This window comes from Heterocephalus glaber, unplaced genomic scaffold (genome assembly GCF_053883595.1).
Source record: "Heterocephalus glaber isolate CG9 unplaced genomic scaffold, H.glaber_assembly_v1.0 deba00001472, whole genome shotgun sequence".
Taxonomy (NCBI): domain Eukaryota; kingdom Metazoa; phylum Chordata; class Mammalia; order Rodentia; family Bathyergidae; genus Heterocephalus; species Heterocephalus glaber.
The window spans coordinates 45,314,895-45,327,768 of NW_028258315.1; the positions used below are offsets into that span (position 1 = coordinate 45,314,895).

The following is a 12,874-nucleotide window of genomic DNA, read 5'->3' on the forward strand; positions in this document are numbered from 1 at the left end:
AGAGAAAAGGAAGAAAAAGAAATCCAGGTTTAAAGAAACAAGGTAAAGGTATAGTAATTAAAATATTTTAAAACCAATGTCAATGAAACATAACATTCAGAAATGACTTGGATATATAGAAATGTAATCTACTAGCCAACTATCATCTTTTACATGCATGGTGGCACATACCTATAATTCGAGTACTGGGGAACTGAGGCAGAATGATCACTGTGAGTTCAAGGCCAGCCTGGAATACATAGTGAGGCCCTGTCTCAAAAAAACATAAAAACAAAAGAGAAAGAGATAATCTGCTACAGGTAACTGGCATTTTAAATCAGTGAAGACAGGATCAATTATGAATTAATGATGACAAGACAATTGGTTAATTCTTTAGAAATAATTTTTTGTTGTATATCAATATATTTTATGAGTGGGTTATGTAATTTGAAATAAACTATAATACCAGAAAAACAAACTTGTATTTTTAGAATCTAGTGATAGGAAAATGCATTTTAAATACCAGAACAAATACAAAATCTATAAAGAACAGATAATGTCTCTGTTAAATTGAAGGTGTGTCTTATTTTCTGTATTAGTTTGTGAGAGCTGCCACATCTAAGAATCACAAACTGGATGGCTCAAGCAAGAGAAATTTATTGTCTCACAATTCTGGAGGCTGGAAGTCAGCTCAGACTGTCAACAGGGCTGGCTCCACCTGAGGGTATGTGGAACAGTCTGTTCCAGGTCTCTCCCCTGGCTTCAGGTGTCTTGCTGGTGGTCTCTGGCAATCTTTGGCATTCTTTGGCTTGTAAACATATCTCTGCCTTATCTTCACATGGTATCTTGTTCTCTGTATGTGTCCAAATTTTACTGAGGTTTCATCTTACGTAATTACATCTACAGTGACCTCATATCCAAATAAGATCATATAGTGAGGTAATGGGGTTTAGGGCTTCGACATCCATTTGGGGAACACAATTCTATCCTTTACAGTTGTCTTACCTAAACCTAAAAAGATAATAACCAACAAGGGAAGAAGTTATATATAAAATTAACAATGGCTATGGGTATAGGTCAGTGTTAAAGTGCTTGCCTAGTGTATACAAGTCCCTGATTTCAGCACCTATCACACACACACACACACACACACACACAAACACACACAAATTAGCAGGGTTTAATGTCCTTAAGTCTCTAGTTAGCTTATATATATCAATATGAAAACACACCCCCTAAAATAAAACAAAGGATATGAATGACAGTGCACAAATATCTTAGAATGTAGCTTAGTATATGTTATGGCTTATAACTAGGTGTTCCCTCAAAGCCTCATGTGCTCATAGATGGGGCTTTGGGAAGGTGACTGTATCATGGCTGTGTGATAGACGGGTTTATAGCTGGGTGTGATGTTGGGAGGTGAAGCCTCTTGGGAAGAGATGGGTCACTATGGGTGTGGCTTGGAGGGTTTATATCCCTCCACTTCCCTTGATTCCTCACTTGATCAACTTGGTGAGCACTTTCATTCAGAATAAAAGCTGGGCTGTCATGAGGGCTGTAATTGGAGATTGCAATATTTATTTTAACCGTTATGTAGCTGATATAAGTAGAATACCTTGAGGAAGGCAAGTGTGCTCTGATTTATATGTGGAAACAGCAGCCACCTTATCTGCTAGGATCCAGGATCAAAGTTCAACCCAGTTAATAGCAAATGTGAATTAAAACCGTGAACAAGTGCAATGAATACACAGTGCTGCTGTGGAGCATAAAAGAGAAATGAGCCTGTTGGCCTCACAGGCTCAGCCATAGTCTTCTGCTGCACCTCATTACTTTTTTCCTATGAGGGCACTAAGGTGAGATCCTTTCATCTGCCTGAAGGAGTAGACAGGCCTGGCACCAGTTACGTGATACATCTTGGGCTTTGGCCCTTCTTTATGGGTAGGGTGAAAAAGTGATCATCATATTTGTTAGTAGTAGACACATCTTTATATTTTTTCCCCTTTCAGTTCAGAAATGTAGTTAAGTAAAAAGGAGCTAGGAAGAGCCAGGCATGGCGGCACAGGCCTGTAATCCCAGAATTTGGGAGATGGAAGCAGGGAAATTACTATAAATTCAAGGACAGTCTGGGCTACACAGTAAGTTCAAGGCCAGCCTGAACTACATAGGAAGACCTCATCTTTAAAAAGAAAAACAGCTGTCTGGCAGGCCACGCCCACTTGTGACCAGGAGCCAGTGAGGACCCCCCCTGGGCATGCCCACCAGCCACCCACGGAGGTGCGCAGGTGCCTGCAACAACAGAGAGCCCCCCACCTCTGGCCTCTTGGCTGTGCAGCTACCTGGTTCCACACTACAGAGGCACAGGGGACATAAAAGCCATTGTCCTCAGCTGCAGAAGTGAACAACAGGAGAGGGCCTCTCTCAGGCTCCCTGATGAAAACTGAAGCCCACTGGAAAAGTGAAGAGAATCTCTGCAATAAAGGCATACCAGACCACCATACATGGTAAGTTGGAGAGATCATCACCTCCCATCGGAACCTAGACTGTCTTCAGAGAAAAGGCAAGTGGAGCCTGCAATAGAACCTTGCAGAGTTCAACCCTGCAGGAGCACAGGGAGCTCAACTTGGGACTTGGAGCCAGAAATCTGCCTGAATCTCATGGGTCTTTGACTGGCTTACTGAGACTCATTGACTTATAACTGCACACTGCTGCCCACGTTGTCTATTGGGACAGCAGAGACATACCCTGAAGGAGTCCCTTCACTTTTATCTTTAATTTGTTATTTTCAAAATTACCACTTTTTTTCCGCTTATTTTTAATTTGCTTCTTTTTCTACTCTTTTAAAATTTTTATTTTTCTTTTTCTTTCTTTTCTCTTTTCTTTCTCTCTCTCCCTTGCTCCCTTGCTGGCCTACATTATTCTTCATCTCCCTTTGTATTCATGTTCTGGCCCTAATTCATAGTTCTTCTTTATTTTTCTTCTCTTTCCTTCTCTCACCTGTGTCCTCAGGCCTCACTGCTAACCTTCCCCTATCCTTCTAACTACCTATCCTTCCCTCCCCAACTCCTTCTAACTCCCCATTCCGAAGGATAAAGTTGCTATATTGAAGAGCTTATTCACTATAAACAAACGTTGGATTGATCCTTGATTTTGGTCTAATTCACACAGTTAAAGGTGATAGATTAATAACTACCACAAATTGTCATTTTCTGAGAGGTACTTGATGCTGTTGTGTTGCTGATTGCATCACTTGGGCTAAGGTCTTGTGATTGATCTAATCAGTTGTCCTTCCTGGTATAATGAAAATGAGATAGCCTCAGAGCCATTAGAAACTCAAAACCTAAAGACTGGCTATACCTGGAAGACACCTCTGAGAAGCAATCATTCCATAAGGGTTCTAAATATATCAACAAAGATACTTATAGTAAGCAACTTCAAAGTATAAACCCAGGAACTAAACCAAGGACAGTACCAAAAACAAAAATGAGAAGACATTTAAGTAAGGCACAAACTCAGACTTCCACCCCACAAAAGGCTAATTCTGGGGGAAAACAGGTGGAAAAGTCCAATAATCAACCACCTGGACACCCTGAACTTATAGCACAGGAAGTAACAAAACAGATGAATGAGGCGCTAGAAAAATTCAAAACAGAAATAATCTCCCAGATAACTACAGAGATGGTGAGCAGAGTGAAAGACATGATTAGAGGCTCTAGAACAGAAACAGAAAAAAAAATAGATGAGCTCAGAAATATGCTGGAAGCCATGAATGCCCAGCATGAGAAAGAAATGGAAACCATGATTGCCTAACATAAGAAAGAAATGGAATCCATGAAACAGATTCAAACAGATATTCAGGAGATTAAAAACTCCATCAAAAGCATGCAGAGCAGATTAAGGGAATCTGAAGATAAAATATCAGACATAGAAGACAGAATTGGAGTTAAGAACCATGAAAACAGAGATTTCTTAAAAAATAATAAGAGACCACAAGAAATCAACCCAGTAGCTGCTAGATGATGCAAAGAAGAATAACATAAGACTGATAGGAGTCCATGAAAAAACAGGAGAAAGTACAATTGACATAAAAAATAACTGTTCACAGAAGTAATAGTAGATAACTTCCCAGACAGGTGGAGAATTGGACATACAGATAAGTGAGGCATATAGAACTCCAACTAGCCATGATCAAAAAAAATCTACACCTAAACATATAGTAGTCAAGATCCCAGAAACCCAGCAGAAGAACAAAATCCTACAGGCAGTTAGAGAAAAGAAACAAATCACCTACAAAGGAAATCCCATCAGAATCATGGCAGACTTCTCAATACAAACCATAAACTCAAGGAGAGCCTGGAGTGAAGTATTTCAAACCTTAAAAGAAAATAACTTCCAACTTAGACTGTTGTATCCTGCAAAATTATCTTTCAAAATTGATGGGGAAATTAGACACTTCCATGACAAAGAACACCTGAGAAATTTCGTGAACACCAAACCAGCACTTCAAATAATTCTAAGCAATATCCCAGAAAAAGACAATGAAGGTCACAACTCCATGAGGGCCAACAGAGGGAACTCACCAGGCAAGATAAGACACTAAAGGGAAAGGGGAAAAAATAAGTAATAAAAGAGCCAACAACAGTAAAACATCATGACAAGGACAAGTCAATATCTATCAATTATAACTCTCAATGTTAATGGCCTCAATTCACCAATCAAAAGAAATAGACAGACAGAATGGATTAAGAAGCAAAATCCAGCACTATGCTGTATACAAGAAACACACCTAACTCGAAAGGAAATTCATAGACTGAAAGTAAAAGCATGGGAAACAGTTCTCCATATGACAGGAACCCAGACAAAAGCAGGCATAGCAGTCTTATTTGCAGACAAAGTAGATTTCAAACCAAAACTAAGAGGACAAAGATGGTCATTACATCCTTATGAAGGGAACAATCCAAGAGGAAGAGATGACAATTATAAATATATATGCACCAAATATGAATGCCCCCAACTATACAAAACAAATATTAATGGATGTGAAAAACCAAATAAGCACTAATACAATTGTAGTGGGGGACCTCAATACCCTACTGTCACAAATAGACAGACCATCTAGACAAAAAATTAACAACAAAATTCTAGAACTGAACTAAGCTACTGAACAAATGGACTTAATAGATGTTTACAGAGTGTTCCACCCCCACAAAAACAGAATACACATTCTTTTTGGCTGCACACGGGTCATTCTCCAAAATAGACCACATGCTAGGACATGTGGACATAGGACACATCATAGGACATGTCTAAGTAAATGTAAAAGAATTGAAGTTACCCCCTGTATATTATCAGACCATAGTGCAATAAAATTGGAGATCAATAACATAAGAAACCACAAAATTCCCAGAAACACATGGAAATTGAATAACACCCTCCTGAACAACCAAGGGGTCACAGAGGAAATTAAAGAAGAAATTAGACAGTTTCTACAAGTAAATGATAATGCCAGTAAAACATACAGGAATCTATGGGACACAATGAAAGCAGCTCTACATGGGAAATTCGTAGCAGTGAATGCCCATATTAGGAAAACAGAACTCAGATAAATAACCTAATGCAGAACCACAAGTTCCTAGAAAAAGAAGAGCACAACAAATCCAAAGCTCATACAAGAGAGGAAATTATAAGGATCAGAGCAGAAATCAATGCAATGGAGCCTAAGAGAATGATACAGAAAATTAATGAATCAAAGAGTTGGTTTTTCAGAAGAATAAATAAAATCGATAAACCTTTAGCCAACTTTATCAAAAAAAAGGAAAGAAAAGGCTCAAATCTTTGCAATTAAGAACGAAAAAGGTGAAGTCACAACAGACCCAGCAGAAATCCAGAGGATCATCAATACCTACTTTGAGAACCTGTACTCTAATAAAATGGAAAACACAGAAGAAATGGACAGATTCCTGGATACATACAAATTGCCAAAGTTAAATGAAGAAGATATAGAAATTCTAAACACTCCAGTTACAATGAGGGAAATTGAAAATGTAATAAAAAATTTACCAACAAAGAAAAGCCCAGGTCCTGATGGGTTCACTGCTGAATTCTACAGGACATTTAAAGAAGAACTATCACCATTGCTCTTTAAACTCATCAAGGAAATTGAAAGGAAAGCAAGGCTTCCAAATTCATTCCGGAAGAAAGTGTTACTTTGATTCCAAAACCAGGGAAAAACCCAACCCAAAAAGAGAACTATAGGCCAAACTCCGTAATGAACATAGATACAAAAATCTTCAACCAATACTAGCAAACAGAATACAGAGGGTCATCAAGAAGATCATACACCCTGACCAAGTCAGATTTATCCCAGGGATGCAAGGATGGTTAAACATTCATAAATCAATAAATGTAATACACTATATTAACAGTCAAAGACAAAAACCATATGATCATCTCAATAGATGCAGAAAAGGCATTCAACAAAATCCAACACCCATTCATGATAAAAACCCTACAGAAAATTGGAATAGAAGGTCTTTATCTCAACTTAATTAAGGCTATCTATGAAAAACCAACAACCAACATCATACTAAGTGGTCAAAAACTGAAAACTTTCACACTAAAATCAGGAACAAGACAAGGATGTCCACTATCACCAATCCTGTTCAATATAGTTCTGGAAACATTAGCCACAACAATTAGAAAAGAGAAAGAAATAAAAAGAGATAAAGGTAGGAAAGGAAGAAGTTAAACTGTCATTATTTGCTGATGATATGATGCTTTACATAGAAAACCCAAAATACTCTGCCAAAAGACTTCTAGACTTAACTGACAGATTCAGTAGAGTAGCTGGATATAAGGTCAACACTCAAAAAACAATAGCCTTCTTCTACACAAATAGCAGACTCACTGAGAGAGAAATTAGGGAAACAATTCCTTTTACAATAGCATCCCCAAAAATGAAATATCTAGGAATCAATCTAACAAAGAAAGCAAAAGACCTGTACACTGAAAACTACAGCACTCTAAAAATGGAGATCGAGAAGGATATAAGAAAATATCATCCCTTGTTCCTGGGTAGGAAGAACCAATATAGTGAAAATGGCCATACTTCCAAAACTACTATATAGATTGAATGCAATGCCAATTGAAATTCCAACAATATACTTCACAGAACTAGAGAAAACAATACAAAAATTCATTTGGAAACAGAAGCGAAGACCTAGGATAACAAAAGCAATTCTAGGCAACAAAGATAAGGCAGGGGGTATCACAGTCCCCAACTTGAAACTATAATACAAAGCTACTGTGATAAAAACAGCATGGTACTGGCAAAGAAACAGACCTAAGGATCAGTGGAATAGATTAGAAGATACAGAAACAACTCCAGACATACTCAGACACCTCATTTTGACAAAGGAGCCAACCACCCTCACTGGAGGAAAGATAGCCTATTTAATAAATGGTGTTGGAAAAACTGGATTTCAACCTGCCAAAGATTAAAACTAGACTCATACCTATCACCGTGCACTAAACTAAGATCGAAGTGGATTAAAAATCTAAATATTAAGAAAGAAACACTAAACTTGCTGGAAGATAAGTTAGGTAGAACTCTTGATGACATTGCCATAGGAAAAGACTTTATGAACAAAACCTCAGTAGCATGGGAACTAGCACAAAGAATCAACAACTGGGATCTCATCTTATTAAAAAGCTTCTGCTCTGCAAGAGAAACCACCACCAGAGCTACGAGACAGCGTACAATGTGGGAAAAACATTTTAGCAGCTCTATTTTAGACAAAGGACTACTATCTAGAATATATAAGGAACTGAAAAAAATCAGACTCCCCAAATTCAAAAATCCAATTCAAAAATGGGCATCTGAAATGAACAGACATTTCTCAGACAAAGAAGTAAAAGCAGCAAATAAATATATGAAAAAATGTTCATCATCACTGGTTATTCGAGAATTGCAGATGAAAACAACACTGAGATTCCACCTTACCCCACAAAGAATGGCTGCTATCAAGAAATCAACCAGTAACAAATGCTAGCTGGGGTGTGGGGAGAAAGAAACCGTTCATTGTTGGTGGGAGTGCAGACTGGTGCAACCACTATGGAAATCAGTATGGAGATACCTCAAAGAACTAGGGCTAGAGGTCCCATTTGACCCAACTATTCCCTTGCTGGGTATCTTCCCTAAAGAATTAAAAGAATCATACCACAGTGATATATGTGCACCCATGTTTCCAGCGGCACAGTTTGTAATAGCTAAAGCTTGGAAACAGCTCAAGTGCCCATCAACTGGAAACTGGATAAAGAAGATGTGGGTTTTTTAATAAAATGGAGTACTACTCAGTCATAAAGAATGAGAAACTAGTGACATTTTTAGTCAAATGGATGCATATTGAGGCCATACTCTTAAGTGAAATTAATAGGACCCACATGTATAAATACTGAATAGTTTCTCTAGTGTAAGGAACTGAAAGTGTAAATAAGAATTAAAATGATTAAAATGAATAATTAATAATTTGATATAGGAAGAAAAGGTCCAAAGGGTTAGGGGTAGTGGGAGGGGAAGTGAAAAGGAAAGAAGGGAAAGGAAAAATTATGAGAAAAGAAAAAAAAGTGGAAACAAAGTCTAAGTAGGGAAGGGTGGAGGGGGTGAAGGGTGCACAGGTAATGGGGAAAAAAATAAGAACCAAGATACATCATGTACAGGTACAAGCACCCAGTGATAAATGTAAATATATTGTTTACCTTAAATGTACCAATAAAAGAATTTAAGGGGAAAAAAAATAAAAGGAGCTAGAAAAATATATATGCATTGCATGTTTTTGTTATTTTGCTGGCATATACTATGCTATTAGGAGACAACTACCACTTTTAAGCGAGAAAGTCTGATTATATTTTTTACCCTATGAGAGAAGAAACATATGGTGCATCTCTTAAATGGGTTGGTTTTGCAAAGGATGTGCAGGGCCAGGTCATTGGGGTAGGGCCAGCTGGAAAGTAGAGAAGGGAATTGTGGGTGATGGGTCTGTCACCCAGTATCTGCCTATGTACATTTCACAATAGGAGGCCTTACCTTGAGTTCATGTGTGAGCTCAAGAGTTGGAGATGGCCTTGAAATAATTCCCAGCACAATTGTTCTGCATATGTGCATGTATGTGTGTATGTTCACACACATACATGCACATAGAGGAATGGTCCGTGACACCTCCCTTTCTCAAGGGGACTGTGGCCTTACCTTTGTCTCCCAGTTCCCTCAAAAGAGACTGAGTTGCTGTCTAGGAAGCCAGGCAGCCTAATTTGTTCTGAAGTCAGTAAAATGATAGTTCTTGATTTCTCTCCAGAGAGTCTTCTGCTCTAGGATGGATTAAACTGCTTTGGGCTCAGCCAGACTTACCTTTTGTCCCTTTCTCTTTATTGTAGGCCAACACTGGACAAATTGATGACCCCCAGGAGAAACACAGAGTCATCAGCAGCAACCTTGCCCTCATTCAGGTGAAGCTTCACTTTGTCATATTGTCACAGCCCTCCCTTTCTGAATCTTCAGCCAGGACCTTTCCAGGCAGGAAGGGGGAGGACTATATGAGCCCTTGTCCCAGCACTCTGGACTGAACTTTGAGGACATATGGCCGTCTGTCCAGCTGGCCCCATTCCTGCCGCTGCTGAGGACTCAAGCCCACCTCTAGGGCACTGCCACATCCACCTGAAGGTGATATCTCTCTTGGCATTGAAGATTCTGCTTCTCTACCCAGTTCCTTTCAAACCAAATTCTTGAAAAATCCACCTATACTTGGTTGTTCTCTGCATATGCTAACAGATTTATTTCTCTCGCTATTTTGACTCAAACTGTTCTTTCCAAGGTCACTGGTGTTCTGCTAATTGATACATCTTGAGATTTTTTGATGTGACTTTATTTAACCTTTCTGGGGGACATTGATGGATACTTTCTGCCTGAAATTCCCCCTTTGCCCCACTCCTGCCTGCCTGCTTGTTCTTTGTCAGCCTCTGAGAGATCCTCTTAGCCCTTTGAGTTCTTTATGCTCTTCTCAAACTTGTGTTTCCTCTTGCCAGACCCTCTTTGGGCTAAGTTCTCATTGAGGATCCTAATTACTGAGCATTACACCCAGAAGAGCCAGGGCAGGAGGAAGTGAGGAGATTATCTTGGGGGCAAGAAGGAAGGCTGGTTGTGGACCTAACTATCAGGTGCTCCTTCCTAAAACTTTCTGGGCTTCTCTGGGTGGGAGTAGCTTGTGACATCACCAGAAGAGTGGACTCTTGAAATCAGACAGCCCATTACCTGTCAACTGGTAGCCTTGGGCCATGCTATGTGTCCTGGTCCATCAGTGACACTCACCATACCCCTCACCTGGATTTCAGAGTCCCTACGTCTAACAGAGTATCTCTACCTGCCTGTTCCACAGGCATCCCCAAAACAGCATAGCCAGATCTGGTCATTATTTTCCCTCCTCACATTCACTTCTTCTGAACATCCTCCACTCTGTCCAGTGTGACAGTGGACGGTTCACTCTGGGACTCAGCCAGCTGAAGGACCTCATTGTCTGTAAAATGAGTTGCAGTGAGGTCATGATAGTTTAGGACTGTGGCATTTATGGAGAACATGGCTGGAAATAATTTGGGTCTGGAATGTCCTCCAAAGGCCCATGAGTTAAACAAAGGTCCCCAGCCTATGGGGCTGTTGGGAAGTTATGGAATTGTTAGGCATTGAAACCTAGTGGGAGGTCTTTCAGGTGTGCTCTTGGAAGGAAGTGTGGAATCCCAGGCCCCTCCTCGCTCTCTGCTTCCTGCCCATGAAGTGAGCACTTTCGCTTTGCCATGCACTCCTGATGTGATGTGCTACCACAGAGCCAAAACAGTGGGGCCAATTGATCATGGACTAGAACCTCCAAAACTATGAGCCAAAGTAAACCTTTTCTCTTTATAAACTGGTTATGTCTAGCATTTTGTTATAGTTGATGGAAAGCTGACATCACCCACTCATGTCAGCTATACTTATGACTAGTCCTTCCCACTAGTGTCCTCAGCTTCTCCCCACACGCCTCACTCTCACATCTACCCTCTCTGAGGACTCTACCTCAGAGTCTTGTCTGAATCCAGCCCTGCTTCACTTTCTCCCCGACTGAAATCTATAGAATTCTGTGCCCTTCGAACTGCTTCCATTTTATCCTCTGTATGGCCCCCTGGTGGCCTTTCAGCTGATGGCACCTGGATTCCTCTTGTCCTGGTGTGGGCCATCACTGTCTTGCTCAGCAGCCTCATGTCCCGCCCCATCCCACTCTCCTTGCCTTGGCCTGAGCAGGAATGTGCACACACCTTGGGCTGTATTGTCCCCACTCACATGGTGGGTTTTAATTTTTAGGGGTGTGTGTGTGTGTGTGTGTGTGTGTGTGTGTGTGTGTGTGTGTTTGATATGAAATAGAAACCCATTTTTTCCCCAAACATAGATGTTCAGTTTCCTCCACTTTGTTTACCCAGTATTCACCAATTCCACAGTGATTTGAAATGCTATATGTATCATTCCAAAATCTCATATATTCATGATTGCATTTTAATATATCAAATTTTAGAGTTTCACATATTCATGATCCTGTTCTTGAGCTCTACTCTGTCCTGCTGATTGTCTATTTCTGTCAGTGCCACACTACTTTTATTACTATAGCTTTAACATAATTTTGATGATAAATATGCCAGAACAACTTCTTTGGCCTTCTTCCTTTGGCCTACTTCTTTCTTTTGACCTTCTTTTTCTAAATCATCTTAGCTATTCTCGCATGTTTACTCATTTTTGTGACATTTAAAACATCTCATCAAGGTCTGGGGGTTTAGCTCAGTGGTTTCGCTGCCTGCCGCGTAAGCACAAGGACCCGAGTTCGATCCCCGGTACCAAATAAATAAATAAATAAATAAATAAAACATCTCATCAAGTACCATGAAAAATCCTCTGGAGACTTTGATTGGAAATACAGAGATTCATTTTGAAACATTTTCCGTCTTTCAAAAACTAGCTCTTCTCATCCATGAACATGGATGGCTCTTTTTTCTGTCAGCCTTTTCCAAAACATAACACATTTCCATTTGACATGTTGAATCAGAGGTTCCAATACTGGGGTTCAGATCTGAACACCTTGTGGCAAGGATCTGTGTGGCCACAGAACTGAGTGCTCTGCAGGATGGAGATGGATGGCACTCTGATGGGACTGTGAGTCAGGAAATACCAGCGTGTAGGGCAGGTACCAAGGAGGGACAGTCAGAAGACCAGTGAGAGTGGGGGTGTGAGCAGGAGCCAGAGTGCTCCTTGACTGAGGCCAGAGTCACAGAGGAGGCTTTTGATTCTATAGGCAAGGTGGCGCCTAGCAAGGGAATGGAGGGAAGCAGCTTGAAGGGAAGTACTAGGGTCTGTTTCTTTGAAATGGAGGGCTGCCAACAGATGTTGACCAGAGCCAGTAGTGAGCAGCAGCATCCCCTTACATCAGGGGAGGGGGAGGTACAGTGGAGGGCAGAAGGAGTGGTTATGGGCAGAAGGACCCTCTCTTATGTGTCTCATTTCTGCCTCAACAGGTGCAGGCCACTGTTGTGGGGCTTCTGGCTGCAATGGCTGCCCTGCTGCTGGGTGCCATGTCTAGAGAGGGGTTAGACTTGGCCAAGGTGTCACTGTTGTGTGCCAGCAGCGTCCTCACTGCCTTCCTCGCAGCCTTTGCCCTAGGTGAGATGCACCCTGTGTGTACCCCAGCACCTGCCTAGACCCTGGCTCCATGGCACTCTGTGTCCCTGCTTCTGGAGATATAGGCCATGAAGCCACCTGTTGGTCCCCTCTCCCAGGCCACAGACATCTAGGCCACTAAGCCTTCTCAGGACCAACTACCGCCTGGGA

At 40.8% G+C, this 12,874-nt stretch overlaps 1 protein-coding gene and 1 long non-coding RNA gene across 14 annotated transcripts in view; one reads left to right on the top strand and one right to left on the bottom strand.

Annotated features, from left to right (window-relative positions):
* The window catches only part of LOC147826347 (uncharacterized), a 122,700-nt gene that overhangs the window by 101,096 nt on the left and 8,730 nt on the right, over nt 1-12,874 (bottom strand). The window lies entirely within an intron of this gene.
* The window catches only part of Slc41a3 (solute carrier family 41 member 3), a 54,414-nt gene that overhangs the window by 25,806 nt on the left and 15,734 nt on the right, over nt 1-12,874 (top strand). For all 13 annotated transcript variants that reach the window (XM_004854167.4, XM_087181330.1, XM_004854164.4 and 10 more), the window contains 2 exons: nt 9,409-9,480; nt 12,562-12,706. In XM_004854167.4, coding sequence (XP_004854224.1) covers nt 9,409-9,480; nt 12,562-12,706 — 217 coding nt within the window. The remainder of the gene's footprint in view (nt 1-9,408; nt 9,481-12,561; nt 12,707-12,874) is intronic.